The sequence below is a fragment of the Rhinolophus ferrumequinum genome, chromosome 28, assembly GCF_004115265.2.
Source record: "Rhinolophus ferrumequinum isolate MPI-CBG mRhiFer1 chromosome 28, mRhiFer1_v1.p, whole genome shotgun sequence".
NCBI lineage: Eukaryota > Metazoa > Chordata > Mammalia > Chiroptera > Rhinolophidae > Rhinolophus > Rhinolophus ferrumequinum.
Genome location: NC_046311.1, coordinates 6,770,100 through 6,786,410, shown reverse-complemented (window position 1 = coordinate 6,786,410; position 16,311 = coordinate 6,770,100). Strand labels below are relative to the sequence as shown.

At 39.9% G+C, this 16,311-nt stretch overlaps 1 protein-coding gene across 17 annotated transcripts in view; it reads left to right on the top strand.

The window, feature by feature from the left end:
* AKAP13 (A-kinase anchoring protein 13) overlaps window positions 1–16,311 on the top strand; it is a 309,763-nt gene that overhangs the window by 248,942 nt on the left and 44,510 nt on the right. For all 17 annotated transcript variants that reach the window (XM_033100202.1, XM_033100201.1, XM_033100203.1 and 14 more), the window contains 2 exons: window positions 8,620–8,662; window positions 11,026–11,158. In XM_033100202.1, the coding sequence (XP_032956093.1) occupies window positions 8,620–8,662; window positions 11,026–11,158 (176 nt within the window). The remainder of the gene's footprint in view (window positions 1–8,619; window positions 8,663–11,025; window positions 11,159–16,311) is intronic.

The following is a 16,311-nucleotide window of genomic DNA, read 5'->3' as shown; positions in this document are numbered from 1 at the left end:
TAGACGTAATGTTCTTACGTCTCAAAGATACTCTCTCTCTCTTTTTTTTAATCACAGTATATTTATCCAAATTTTATCTAATACTAATTTCCTGACCTCTTCAAAAAATGTCATGCTCATTAAGGATAAAGACGGAGATAGAGTTTTAGTTAAGCAAGTGCCACGAGGATTACATCTGAGACTGATTGATGCAAATTCAGGGCCATGGGCTGTGAAAGTTACATAGATGTCTGACGTCCGTAAGCACCGGGCATTTGCAAATGAAAGATGCACAAAAACACATGTGCATCGGATCCAAATGTTTGCCGCAGAAAGGCAGCTTGTTCATTGCGAAACCCCACTTTCTTGTTTTATTTTTAAAATACTGACTTTTTTATGGGTGGTGGCAGTGTGAGATCTTGATACAAAGATTTAAATTCTCATCGAAGGTGCAGTGATACATGGCCTCTTTGCCAAAAGACCATCTATTCAGGATGCCGAAGCGAAGGGAGTAAATAAACTGTCCTACTCTTTCTGGTGGTGTTTCTTCAGTGTTAAAATGGTTAGGGACAGCAGTGGCTGTCCTGCATTAATGTCTCCATTCATGACTTACGGGAGGGAGGCCTCCTCGTTTTAATTTCCACAGTAGAATGAAGACCCGATGGCTGATTTTAGTAACTGTGGCCTCGTTTTCATGTGATCAACACCTCCAGTAGGAATCTGGCCTGTTTGACTAGAGCTGCCCAGTGAGGAATGACTCTCAAAGGCCCAGATGTGAACTCACAAAACCATACCAGAAATGACTTTTCCTGCCTTGGTTTGGGTGTGGGTTTTCTTCTGATTTGGCTTTGGGCTGCAGGTTTTGCTTGATAGAATGAAAATCATGATCACAAAACAGTTTATCGTGGGTTTGATGACCATGGAGAGTTAGAGCTCAGTGATCAGAGACAGGCAGGAAGGTACCATTTAGTGAGACAGCCCAGCTTTGTGCAAGTGCGGGGGCCTGGTAGAGATTCTCCCCCAATAGCCACAAATACCTGATACCAATAGAGTGCGTCCCAAAGAAAGATCTTTTTCCTGTATTTTGTGACACACTCTCTTGCTCGTGCATGAAACACTTCATTATTTTTCCTCCAAAAAGCAAGATTTTTTTTACCATGTTTTCAGTTGCAAGCCAAACACTATAAATAATGCGGCTGACTCCCAAGAAACACCATCCTACAGTGCCAGAGGTGTGGGCACATGGAGCTTCGCTTCCTGTTGCTGGGAGAGATTCTGCTGGGCTCACTATGGGGCACGGAAATCCGTGGCACACTGCTATCCATTGCAGAGGCTTACGCCAGCGTGTAATCCTTTCACGAAAATAGGGTACCTCGTTCCGATGGATAGTGTGCATTTCATGCATGTTTGAATGCTTAGGTCATAAACTCGTTCACTAGCCCCACTGAAGTATTCCCCCTAAGTTAGCGGTGTGCACTGACGCTAGCTCCCCTTCGTCCCGCCTCTTAGACAGCTCATTTTCCCAACCGTATTTTCCATTCTGCACTGCGAACATGATACCTTTTCTTGCAGATGTAAAAATTCTGGCTGTGGAACGGAAGACTAGGACTTCCGTTCCTTGTGCTACGCCCCTGAGCACCAGGATACCGGGATGATTCTCGATTTGCCACAGACTCAGATCTTCACTTCCAAATTGCTTACGTGCCGCGTGGTTCATCTCTGCTCATGGTCATGGTCTTCCTTGCTGAAAGGATCATAATTAAAATCTGCGCAGGGATTTTAAAGCCTAAAGTGTGTGGCACACTTCAAATATTTTAACTGATGTTTTACTGTAAGCACTTTTAGTGGCTGTGTGACCTTGGGCTAGACTGTGAAACTCCACCTCAAACTTCCACTGTTACACAGGGATAATAATGAGAGAAGGCTTAAATGGGAATTTCCTTAAAGTCTTTCGCATATTTCCTGGCTTTTAATAAGCCCTGGTTGTCGTTATGGAGTGAGTGAGCTCAGTGCCCAGGACAGAGCTGGGCTCCCCTTTCCTCTGACCAGAGTTTCCACAACGTTAAAGAAACTAGGACCTCGTTCCGCAGTCTTTCTTTGGCTGTGTTTTATGAGCAGGCTTGTCTAGAAACAAAACACTTTCTAAAATCAATCTCTCTCCCTACTTTCCAGCGTTTACCTTTGCTCCATCTTCTTCCTTTAAGGAAATTAGCTGCTTCCCCCACAGTATTTTCTAGCTGTGAGCATTTCTGAAAAAGGTGCATCCACAGAGCTGTTGCCTAGAATGTCTCGGGTCATTTGCTAGATTAGAAGAACAGGCAAACGTGTAGCGTTATTTCTAAGCTGGGATCTGTTTCAAAAATCCATTGATGTGTAGAGGAAAATACTGAGTAAAGGTGGTGACTCAGATATTTCGGTACCGTTTTCTGGGGTGGAAAGTAGACAGGTGACTGCTTATGTAGGAAGCACAGTGGGGGGGGGGGAAGCTTCCTACTTCATGTCTTCGATTTGCTGTGCTGATGGGGGAACATGATGGATGCTTCTTGCCAGCTCATTTTCTGAAAATCAGAGGGGTGCTGATGCGGCCTGCATTGGGCGGGAAAATGCCAGAGGACTGCCTTCGGAGGCACCGCTCTACGAAGTGTTTGCAGCATTTCCCCTCTTGCATCAGAGAAAATGAAGTGAAGACGCCCAGCCTGTCAGGAGACGGAGATAACCGTCTTCCTAGAACTTAAGAATAAACTTCACTTTCACTATACAAAATAATTTTGTTTCTAAACTTTTCATTGCTTGCACCCAAAAGGTGCCTACAAACTGTAGAGAAACGGCTTGATTGATGGTTTCCCAGCAAGATTTCTAAGCTCCTTAGTGGTGGTAACTTTAAGAGGAGAATTGTACCCAGTAGGTGTTTTAACTTCACAGACTTCTTAATGAGATTTCATTTCCCCCTTCATTGTGGGTGATTTCTTATCACAGAGAATGGCATTCACTTGTCCTTGGGGTCATCCTTACACCTTCACTCCTGGTGTGTACGTTGGCCAAGACCCTTACACATGCCTTGATGGAAACACTACTGTGTTTCCCCGAAAATAAGACCTAGCCGGACAGTCAGCTTTAATGCGTCTTTTCGAGCAAAAATGAATATAAGACTCGGTCTTATATTATAGTAAAATAAGACCAAGTCTTATTTTAATTTTTGCTCCAAAAGACGCATTAGATTGTCCAGCTAGGTCTTATTTTGGGGGAAACACGGTAGCATAAGATTGAGTGTTTGCATTGGATTTTGAAATCAGACAGTGTTGAGAGCTGAACTATGCCATTTATGTTTTTTATGCCCCAGATGGAAAAAGATAAACGATGCACGTGACCCAAGATCAGGGCGCACCTCTGGCAAGTTAGACATCAGTGCTAGTGGCATTTTCTCTCTGCTTAGTCTCTCTCTCTTTGTAACTGTGGACAGTGGGATGAGAATTTATTGGAATACGTGCATTTTCCTATGTAGTTCTATTTGGAGAAGGTAACATGGACAAATATATGTCAGAACAAAAATTTAGGCAAATAGCCTTTTTATATCGGTTTTTTGATTAAATTGCAAGATTGGAATATATTCATAGTCATTAGGTGTGTATATAAAGTCCATATTATGTATACACACGCTTTAATTTGGGGCTAAGTAATATCAAAGTTGAGAACAAAAGAAAACTAGGGTTTTGCTAGGTGAATTAATATATGTGGAAAGCAAGACAGAGGGATTTGGGCTTCTTATCAGGGCAGTGGAGTGATTTAAGTTGATCAGTAAATGGATTCAAACACTTCATAGAGACAACACTGAGGCTGGTTGAGCGTTAAAAGGCAATTGAAGGATTAAAGTGCGAGCATTTGGCGACCTGAACCGGGGCCTGGAGCAGTGGCAGTAGGGGACAAATTGATGTTCAGAGAATTCTAGAAGACAAAAGTCAAAAGGACTAAGGATGCAAGGATGGTGCCCAAGTTTCTTTTGGAATAATTTGTTGGATGTTAGGTACCACTGGCCACACGAAGGAGTGTAGGAGGAGGGGCAGGTCTGGAGGAAGAGGGAAGTTTTCCTCTGTGCTTGCTCAGTTTGAGCTGCCTGTCGGATGCCCACCCACGCTGAGCGGTGAGGTGAATGAGTCGAGCTCAAAGAAGAGATCTGGCTTGAATAGCGAAAACGGTGAGTCACTAGCATGTATCATATGCAGAAGAAGCGGGAGTATATGAGGACATTCCAGGTGAGGGAGAAGAGAGCCAGATACAGAATCTGAGGGGTGGGTGCCACTACTCCAGATGGTTTCACTTGGAAGGGAAGACACCCTCCAGCTATCAATAATGACCATGAAAAGTAATTGTCGTTTTCATAATCTAACAACTACGTATTTGTTGGTGGATATTTTTAAGTTGCATTAGAATTCTGCATATTCAACAATAAAGGTGAAAATGTGAATCAATTGCGTCGTTCACCTAGACAGCCTCTCCGGGCTCTGTCCAAGCCAGTGACGTTACTCTGTCCCCCATGGGTTCGAGGTGCCCTTTGCTTTGTCCTGGTGTCATCTGTGCCTGCTCTAACGTGTCCTGTTAACCCACTTCGCAGCCCCGCAGCAGCTGCAGCCCGAAAGGCCGGTCTCCTTCTCCGTCAGCATCTCTCCGCTCCTCCTTAAGTCTAAAACTCTCTTTTCTCTTGGCTCTTCTCATTCCACTGATGAGGAGGAGGGGTTGCATAGTAAGTAAGCAACTTTGGTGTCCAGTGGCTGCTTTCCGGCGTCTGGCCAGTGCTGAACATACTGTGGGCTTCGTGCTAAGAAATTGTTTGGGGACTTTTATCACCCTGCATGCTCTCCTTCTAAACTGTTTGTTTTCATGCTTTGTGTTGAAAATTAATGTGGATAAACAGTTTTTGTCTTCTGCACCCCACCTATACTGATTAATCCAGTGGCCTGATTCCAGGACACGAGATATCATCCCCGGACACAGATATCTTCAAAGGGATAAGGGATGTGTTCCCATCCCACCTCGTATCTTTTGTAATACTGAGTATTGATTTCACAAAACTTTCCATTTGATGATGTGATTTTCATTTTTTCTTGTTTCACTGATTTTGTCTCATGGGACAGATATCTAGCTGTCCACCTGTGGTATTAGGTTGGTGCAAAAATAATTGCAAAAACCGCAATTACTTTTGCACCAACCTATTATTTAAAAGGTAATGCTAAACTTGTTTCTTCTCACCTTTTCCTCCTGTTTTCTCTCCTTTAGAACTTTCATTTTTCAGTCATTTTACTGCCTTGTCGGTTTCAGATTAACATATCCTTAGCTGATAATCCCTAGTTCAAAAACATTATAGGGTATCATCAGTTTTAGTAAACTTAGAAAGGAAATGAACCCCGCCCTTTCATGAAAATCAGTTTTCGATTGCATAAGATTTCTGTAATGCTCCAGAATTGCTGTTTTTAATGGGAAAACCATTTCTAATATAAAGTTAAATAATAAATTTTCTCAATTTTTATATAACTAATATGAGTCTCAGGCAATTACTATCCATATGGTTGAGCACCCAAATTCCCTACTGCTTGCTGGCACCCTAAGTTTCAGCAATATGTAAGTAGGTAATTATTTAATATTGAAATATTAAAATTTAATATTTAAACAATATTAAGCTCAGGGTTCTTATAGGCAAGTGCCTTACGTGCAATAACACAAAGTTTAGTTATTTTCCTTTACGTGGTGGTCTTCGACATTCGGTACTTTTTCACAATTAAAAGATGTTTGGTAAATAGGCACATAAGAAAATACTCACTTTATACCAGTTGTAATAGGTGAGAAGTTGTGAAAATCCACTTACAGCTTTGTTCAGAAATTCTGAAGGCTGTTTCGTCTCAAAGTATTTGTAACGCCCTGGGAAATAGGTCAGCATGGCAAATAAAACGAAGGTCCCAGTAGTATTTCTGCTGTCACTGATAGGAAATGACGCAACTCTGGGTATTCGGTTAATCCTAATGATGGAATCATAAAAGCATAGGAGCTTGAAGAAACCTTTGGATGAAGTATCCAGCATTCCTCAAAATGTGTTCCTTAAACTCAGAAATACCAGTGAGAATTATGTGGGGGTGGGAGAGGGAGAAACAGAAGGGGGTTGGTGCATGGCCCACATCAATTAGGAAACTGGTTTAAGCAGGTTTCAAATGGTAATGTGTTGATTACCAAAGCAGTGTTCAATATGCTGTGTTTCCCAAACTTACTAACCAGGTCACCACCATAGGTGCGTGACTGTGTATCACATCTCCTGAGGGTAGGGTTCCGTGGAACACACTTTGAAAAATATTAACCACGTCCAGCTAGTAATTCCAACCCTGGAATGGTAATATGTTAGGTCTGCAGGTTATGTCATGCCTTTAAAAAGAAGTCTAGTTGCAATAGGCTATTTACCTACGCTGATACCTCACAGGCTAATTTCAGTGACAGATTTCTTTGCTTTTGTCTGTAATTGTGTTGTGGAAGTGACATTGGTTATTTCGTACCCTTAGACCTTAGATGCTCTAAAAACCTCGTGACACTTCAGGAATTTCAGAGGCCTTGGTGGATTCATCACTGTTTCATTCACTATGACCTTAGTAAATGAAGAGATCATAGTAAATGAAGGAAAATTTCTTCATCAGGAAGATAGTTGAAAATGCTCATAGGACTCGTAGATCTCCCAGTGCTCAATGACATATTTATTCAGTTTTTAATTTATTTGACACAAATCTACTGGGAGCCTGTTCTTGGCCAGGCTCTGTGCTGGTTGGTGTTTGTCTTCATCATGGATTTTATTTTCAGTTCATATGACTGGGGAGTAACTTACGAGGTAATTGCTTGAGTGTACAGCGGTGTCCTGCAACCTGCGAGGATGTCATGCTGCTCATGGCATTCCGGGCTCCTGTGGGTGGAGCAAGTTCTAACGCCATATTCTTGGGTCTTGTTTGTTTGTTTAAGGACCATATTTTGCCGTGTATAATGCACACCCACGTTTTTGGCCCAAAGTTTCAGGGGGAAAAAAATCTTTTATTTTAGTTTTTTAATTCACATTTTTGTTTATATTTAGGTACTTGTTTTTTGTATGATAAAGGAAATTTAGCATTCTTTTATTTATTATTACACTTTTAACTCATAAGCACAAATAAAAGAATTAAAAACACTAATACAGATACAGAATTAGTACTACTACCCACATATAATGTGCACCCTTATTTTTCCCTCACAAATATGGGCAAAATAATGTACGTTATACACAGCAAAATATAATAAATTAAGGCAGCCTGAGGTTAAAATGCTGATGATTTCACACCTAGATCACGCAGAGCTGGGGGGCAGATCGTCTTTCCCTCCTACTTGGCTTGTTGTGTTGTTTCTATAATAAGCGAAATAGAAGAACCCCAAATAGGTTTAAAAATGAAAAAACTATAGAACACAGTCTTCTGAAGATTTAGACTTCATTATGTTTCTTATGCATTATTCCCATCTGTTGTCTCTTAACTTAGTGATAACTACAATTTTGCATTTGTACTCAGAATCTAGAACAATTTTGGGAGTTTTAAGAATTTCAAATGCTGGTAACCTGGTAGTGGAACATCTTTAAATCTCTGTCAAGTGAAAAGTTTACTGACAGCAATCTCAGAGATCTTTGAAACCAACCTCAAGGAGAAAAGGGGTGTGTTTTGTCCACGTTATAACGTTATACTGAGCAACCTTTGTCTACCTGGAATCAGGCACAGAAAGTATTTCTATCCCTGAGCTCCTAAAAATTGGAAGCCGTTTTGCATTGTGTGCGTGAGGTCTTCCTTTAAATTAGCTCAAACTTGTAGTTGCTGGAAATAAAATAATAGTTGTGTTTCTTCTGCTTGCTCTTATTGCCCTGCCTGAGTTTTAATCACCCACTTCAGTTTATGGTCTGATAGTTGAGAAAGGAGGAAGAATGCCTCTACCCTACTCATTTTATCAGTATCAACCTGGAGAGGATCTTAACGTCTGTGTTATCCTCCACTTTCACACATGAGGAAAGGAAGTCCAGCCATCTCACCCCAAATGAGTGACGGCCCAGACCTCATAATCCAGCTCGGCTGCTCCTTCCTAATCACTAACCCATTTCCAGGAAGGCTCAAGAAAATATCAGACACACATTAGCTAGATTATTACTATAGAAATATATAAAAGCAAAGTTAATGGCTTACAGAATGTGATGTTTAATTTCCTGTTCTGTGTTCTTCCTGTGGCATCATCGCAGGAAGGTGGCACATGGGAACTGAACGCTTGATTAGAATAGAAATTAAACATGTTTCATGTAAGTTTGAACATTAGAAAAAAAATATTGATTTGGGGTTTGTTCAATTACTTGAATACTGGATTAAATTTGTTTTTCCCCGTGGGACATTCACTCCCTATTGCTGCATATTTCCAGTTCTGATTTGAAGGTTTCAAGTTTGATTTTTCCTTCTTCCATACCTTACTTTGGAGGAGAAGGCACCACACACTGGCTTTCAAATGCTATCTCTGCTTTATCTGTGTCACTGTAGACATTTCAAACATTTATCTGTCCTTCGGGTCCAATCCTTTGGTTCTAATGTTTTCTCTGCCATTTTTGTTTTCCAGATTCACGGCTTTTCCACAACACCAGTGCTAATCTGACAGAGAGGTACTGTATACTGACTTGTTACTCCTCTTCCCAAGATGAAGGGCAGGGAATCCAAAATGTCTTGTGGCATTTAACTAAGTAAACTAAGTTAATTGAGCTCATTGGATTCTTCCCTGAGTGATAAATTGGGAATAGTGGTTAGAAAGTCGTTAGTAATGATGGCTCTATCCTTTTTAAATAATGGCTTCAACAGTTTCCTACTTTTATTCTTTGCACGATCCTAATGATAAAAATTACTGTTTGCATTTGTTCATGTGAGAAAACACTTCTATTTGACTTGTACTCTTTGCTTATGATGATTTTTAATTCCTAAGTCTAACAACATTTTGTTTCATGAAGTGTGTGTGTGTGTGTGTGTGTGTGTGTGTACATATAATAGTCCCCCCCCCCTTATCCACAGGGGATACGTTCCAAGACCCCCAGTGGATTCTTGAAATCATGGAGAGTACCAAACCCTATGTACTCTCTGTATGTACATATATGTAAAAACACGTATACTATATTTTTTCCCTATTCATACATACTTATGATAAAGTTTAATTTATAAATTAGGCACAGTAAGATTTTAACAATAGTAACTAATAAAAATAGAGCAATAATAATAATATGTTGTACTAAAGGTTATGTGGTCTTTCTCAAAATCTCTTATTGTACTGAACTCACCGTTTTTCTTGTGAGATGACACACGCCTGCGTGATGAGGTCAAGTGACGTAAATGACGTAGGCACTGTGACGTAGCTTTAGGAACGATAAGGTTTAGGCAAGCGCTGAGGTACAAAGATAGTCAATTTGATAACTGAGATGGCTGCTAAGTGACTAGCTGGCAGGGAGCGTCCACAGTGTGGAGACTTCACCATACTGCTCAGAATGGCGTGCAATTTAAAGCTTGTTTGTTTCTAGAATTTCCCATGTAGTATTTTCAGATTGTGTTGACCGTGGGTAATTGAAACCTTGAAAAGCGAAACCACGGATAAGGGGAAACTTAAATGTACGTTCATGCAACACTGCTCCCCGCTCAGCCAGGCTTTAAAGCTGTTTTCTTCAGTGTCTGTGGATATGGCACACAGCTCTGTCCAAGTGAAGTAAATTGGTTCTTTACTTGACAACAGGCAAAAGATTTCTGTTTTGACTCACTGTTTATTTTTATATTCCTCTTGTCATGTTATGAGATTAAATATTCTAACTCACGCATGTTGAGGGTTCCGACTGTTGTTCTGCAATTGTTTCAAAATTACCCTTTTTTTCACAGAGCCATCAGCTGTAACTCAGTGATCCAGAACTCTCAGTATGAATGCTTCTCTCTGCATTTTTGTCATATTTTATTGATGTTCTGTCCTTTCTGGAGCACTGCTTTTCACACCCTTTTCCCTTTATGTTAGTGACAGTTTTATAAACAGTACTTTATATCTAAATAGACTGTAGCTGTTTATAAGGACACTGCAGGGGTCTGCTGTCTCTCACTGAGACCCTTGAGGTAAATGCTATTCTTTGGAAAAGTTCTAAATAACTATTCTAGAGCACCTCGGGAATATAGCATAAATAGATTCCTTTTCTATACAATGGACTGTGTGTACCAGTGCCAAGCATTGTTTGAGGAAATCAACCTTGTGAATTTCCTAAGGTCCAGACCCATCCATCATGGAGGGACTTGGGTTTTGTATAGACTTCCTGACAAGTCGACTGATACATCTGGGTCTGTGTGAAACTCCTAAAACGAATCTTTCTGCAGTCTGTCTCAACTGTCCTGCCACTCAGTATATTCCTTCCTATAACTATACATGGCAGTGTTCACCAGTCCACATTACTGTCTGTCCCGTGTGCCAAAAGATTTAAAAAGATGTGTCATTTGTGCCATCAGGGAACTTGAATATGCATTTGGTCATAAAAATGCCTTGGTTTGCAACCTTTATTAACAAGTCCATCATGCCATCATATTCATGGGTTTCTTTTCAAGCACCTGTTTGATGCAAAAATGTCTGTAAATTGAATGCTATTTTAGATTGAGAAATTTTAGATAAAATAATGAATGAATAATTGACAGCCTCTATTTAACCTCAGATCACAGAAAATCCATTACTGACGCATTAGTGATGGGTGCTAGGAAGCCTGGCCAGGCTTTGGCAGTAGACCATGGGCTCCGTGGTATATGCCCTGTCCTCAGATGTTATTGTAGAAAACCGTTCAGCAGCCTCTGTCCATCTCTTACTCTGTCTCTTGTTTTCATGTGAGCGTATAAGCTGACTCGTAGCTAAAGTAACATATGACAAAGATGATTACAAAGACTTATATAGAAAGTGTTTTAATTTTTAAAAATTCACTGCTGTTGTCTTTTTTAAAACATCAGTTGTTTTGTTTTTATTTAGTATAACAGAAGAGAACTATAATTTCCTGCCACAGAGCCCCTCCAAGAAAGATTTTGAAGGGAAGAGTGGAACAAAAGTCAGTCGTACTTTCAGCTACATCAAGAATAAAATGTCCAGCAGTAAGAAGAGCAAGGTAAGTACCTCAGTGGGCATTCATCGTGTGACCACACACCTCTCCCTCCTCCCAGTTGGTTATCAGGAGGCTCCGGTCACAGCCTGTACACACCCAAAAGGTAACTAAATGATGGGGACACATGGAAATAAAGTCAGAAATACTCTCTGAGCATAATATTTAAAAAAAAAAAAAAGGCAGCAAGAAAAAAATAGCAAAAAAAGGTAATAACACTAATTGAGTTTTGACCGAATGCTGGGAAGTTTTCATACGTTACCCTGTGTATCCTTTCCACAAGCCTGGAAGGTAGATACCATCCCCCTTTTCTAGGAGTGAGATGCCCCTAACGGGGAACGGAGGTTCTAATCTGGGTCTTTCTGGCTTCAGATTTCATACTCTCAACCATAATGCTGAAATCAGTAAATCAGATTTAAAACGGTGGAAGGATTTTATGCCAAGATCAAGGGGTTGAAAATAGTTATATTTGTGCTTGAGGGTTAGAAAAATTGTCCCACAGAAGGTAATGAGAACTTTTGAGACAGCTGTGAATTCTAAGATCCTTTCCCTACCTGGGAGCATATTGCATGGATCCTCTTTAGTGCTTAAGGGGTTAAAATAATACATGTAAACATTTTTTGTCTAGCTATTAATTTTTTCACGCTCATTGTAAGAATATTTAACATATAAAAAAAGAAAATAAAAATCACCACACATAGCCATAGCTACTCTTCTAATCTTTTTATCTTTTTATTTTTTTAAATCTATTTTTAAAAGAAAGGAGGAAAAGGAGTTTGCTTTCATATACCGATTCCCTGTGCTGGGGAAAAACTTTCTGCCTCCATTTCCCCTCCACACTATTCACCCAACCTCCAACAAAGTAAAGAGATAAGTAAAAACTACTGCAAATCACTTCAGGAGCTCTTGCCAAGGCGTCACTGTATATCTACCACGTGTGTGTGTGTGTGTGTGTGTGTGTGTGTCTGTGTGTGTGGAGGGGGATATACATACATACACGGGTGCATACTTGCTTACTTAGAAGTAAGGGAATAAACAAACATGACAGTCAAGAATCCTGTTGTAAAGGGCACCTCCTCACACTTCTCCTCCCCCTCAAAAACCAAACAAACAAAAACCAAAGCTGCTTAGGCCCTCAGTTAAGCAGACTGGTAGAAATAGAGCATGCATTTTTTTTTTTTTTTTTTTTTTTTTTTTGCTAGGTTTTGTAAATAGGATCTCTTTCTTTTAGCAAATATGGTTTGCTTGTCCCTCAGAGGAGTTTTTCCACAAAACCTGCCACCAGAATCATGTTTTCTCTTGACTTCTCCGGCCTAAGTGCAGAATGGACAGAAAGTGGGCAATCAGGAAAAACAGGAGAGGATGCAAAGAGTCTAGCAAGTTGTTTCTAGAACAATCACATACTTAAGTCCTCCATACTCACCCTTGTTTTAGAATTGAAAAATAAGGGAAAAGAAGGCACAATGCTTCTTGGTACTCTACGTATTGGCGGCAAGGCTTAAAGCAGAGCCTTGGACAGTGATTAGCGTCAGCAAAAGAAATCTCCTTGGAAAGATCAGTGTAAGTCAGGCGAGTGTCAGGAGCGACTTCTGTGGTCCCAGCTTTGTGCTAGGTGCCACCAAGCACATAGCAGAAGTAAAGCTTATGGTCTTCCCTTGAAAAAATTATCTGCTTGGATGATTTCAACATATCTTTGTTGTTAGTTTCTAAACTGTGGAATCTTTTCTTCAAACCAAGTTTTAATCGGAAGACCAGTAATTAAGTGGAGATCCCCCTTTGTATCCGTCTCTGCAGTGACACCGACTTTCAGGCCAGAATAGTGAATTAATGCCACTCATCGCACTGATGAGGCAATGCACAGATTTGAATAAAACAATGTAAGGCTGAATTTAGAAACCAGAAGCTGACATTTAACAAAGTCTCACTCCAGCCTTCTTATTTATAAACTGAAGCACAGAGAAGGGTGCTCTGACTTCCAGCAAGAAGTACTTTTTATTTCATGCTCACCCTTAGACAAGATCTGTTACTAAACATTATCTTTTTCTTGTTAACTCTTGTAATAATCACAAAACACTGGAGTAGAAGGATGAAGAGAAAGGGCAGGAGAAAAGAAAGTAATTTGTGTTAGGGAGAAGTTATCATCACTGGCAGAAACTGGATCAATTGGCCTCTTGTCAAAATGACAACACTCTTTTGCAATGAGATGGTTCCTGTTTATCTTTTGGCTTCAAGATTTAATCTCTGGAGGCTTGTGCTATCTCTAGTAGCAATGGAAACTCAAAAATTGCAAATCGGTAACCTTGGATTGCAGTTCATTTTCTCAAATATATTGAGAAGTTTAAGAGTCACCTTTCATCATTGTTACTAGCTAACCTTAAATAAGATTGTTTTAGAACCTCCACTAGAATAGCTTGCCCTTTATCAATGTACCAAAAGATAGTAAGAAATAGGGGAAATAGTGAAGCAACACATTTTTAAGTTACATTAAATACCCTGTCTTTATATGCCATTGTACCCACTTCAGAGCTTAACCATGCAGAAGTGTTTTATTCTCTGAATGATAACACAAAAATAAGGGAGTATTTTCTTAGTGGGATAATGTTAACTCTACCATTTTTCTTAACTATTGAATAATGATACTTCTCCATTATGTTAAAAAATTGGAAATGTGATTATAGGTGTTATTAGTAACACCTAGTTTTTTAATGAAAATAATACATTTTTATTTCTTTTAAATTATTTTTTAAAGACATACTATTAGAACTCGTCTAATCTGCTTTTATTAATCTTTGTATGATGTAACCATCCCTACTACTTACTTTAAAGGAAAAATTTCAGCATTCACTGAAGATTATATTAAATTGCCACCCCTGAGTCTTAGTAAAGTCTCTAAAAGTGGTTTGGAAATTTCTACTTTCCTTATAATGAGCACGATGTATAGGCATATAAAATAGTTTGTGGTATTAGTCTAGATAAATTAGTCAGTATGCTAATTGTTCTATGAATTTAACGTATGTGATAAGCAGTTGTTAAATAACTTGCAGAGGAGCCCAAAGGCAGCCACTCAGTGGCATATGGTTTGCATTCCGGGGTAATGTGGTTTGCCTGTAGCCCTGGGATACACACATGATTGGAGAAACGGAGTACTGATCCTTCCCATGTCCTTTTAGGAATTATCAATAATGAGCATGAGTGATTAGTTAAATATATCGAACGTGTTTTTAAAAAGGGAAGAGCCTTTACAGGAAGTAGAACAGGAAGACGGGCTGTTTCTGCTTTTGTCTGGTAGTGCCTTTGAGAGGTAGTACTGTTTCCTGCTAAGTTTCTTGCTGCAGAATGTTTGAGCAGTACTGTGCGTAGTGTTCTCGTTCAGAGAGGAAGTGGAGTGCCCCTTTTCAAACCATCCCGTCACCCTGATTTTCTGTTTGCTTGCCTCTTTGTAGTCTAGGAGATGATTGGAAATGTTTTAGACAAATTCTTAGTCTGACTTGAAGTAGACAGGTTTGGCTGGAAGAGGTAAATTCCTGCACAGCTGCTAATATACTCCACACCTTCCTAACGAGACGTTCAGCTTTAACGCCTAGTTTTCATGGCCTGTATCAAACAGGACTAAACCCATCAGCCTTTCCAAGGCGCCTACTGGAGTAGAGTAGTGTTTGCAAAGGCTTAAGTCAGTGTTTCAAATCTAACTATTTCACTCAGTCCTTTGATTAGAGATCTGTGACAGTTGGTTTATTGCAACATGTTTTACAGTTGTCTGGATGTTCTCCGGTTTTTTAATTTTTTAATTGCTTGTCTAAAACGGAAGGCTTAGAAAAGTGAAAACCTATTTTCCTTCATAGTATCTGAGTGCAGTTGTTATCTGTGTATTTCCCTTTAAATACTGGTAGCTTCTATTTTGCTGGCACACAGTTAAAGCATTTTGGCAATTGTTAAATGTGGAAAAGTCAAATTTCACGAAATAGCCGATCGATCATCACTGTACTGTAGGTAACTTCACTAAAACATTTCTTAAGAATTGTACTGCTTTTAATGAAATGAGTTCATTTTGAAATAGGTAAGACGTGTTCCATAACGTCCAGTGTTTAAAAATTGGCCCCAGTCCTTGCAGAGTTCCTGTCTTTCAACCTAAGCACCATCCATAGACACTGTGTTTTGGGGAATTAGTTTTGTTTCGTTTCCTGTGTCCTTTGTAGCTAGGGTAGTCGCTTTCCTGACAGCATTCAAATAGTTAAGCTGTGTTAAGGAAACTGGCCGCCTCAGCCCTCCCTCCTTCCCTTTCTCAACCCGTCTCTGGCTTCCTCTTACGGTTTCTCTAATGGCAGCATCAAGCTGCTGGGCTCTGCCTCTCCTTCTGTGAGAGCACATTTCCTGGCATGGGGGTCGAATCATGTCGGTCAAGTGGGGTCGTTTTCATGAAGTGCCCCACATAACAGTGAGATTCATAGGACCAAAACATGGGGAGGTAAGAGCCTGACTTCTTTAAGGCACTAAATTCTAATAAACACAGAAAGAGACAATGGAGTTGACTGTGTTTTGTTTTTATCCTTGGAGGGGCCACTGTGAGTCGTTGCAGAGGATGAGGATATTGTTTGTTATGTATTGAGACGTGAAGATCATTGCAAGGTTTGAGAGAATATAAGTTGCCATAGATTTGTTTTACTCTTGGAGCATGTTTTATCATTCTTGAGCAAAAAGTCAGATGCTTTTCAGTTTAACATTTTATGCATAGAAAATCCTTCTGCAAAATGTAGTGGGGAAAAAAGACATTACTTGAAAAACGCATTTTTTATTGTTGATTTTTATTAAGAGCTTTATGTACTTCAGTAGATACTAAGTTTCACCCAGAGCAATTTTCTGATTTGTAAAGTGAAGTACAGTAGTTTGTTTTTCTTCCTTCCTCTCGTTATTTTTTATAGTTCTAAAGTGTAGCAGTTCAGCTCTTAGATTTTTATTGTATGTGTGTGTTCTATTAAAAAGGACATTCACCGTGAATCAGACTTGGTGAACATTCACCGTATAGTGGATGGGCTCTGAGTAGCAAGTCAGAAGATCTGCGTCCTGCTGTTCATTTGCTCTGTGACCTTTTGTGAGTCCACAAACCTCTTTAGCTCTTGGCTGGAGTGGCGTGAATGGGACTGAGCTTTAGAGTCAGCCAG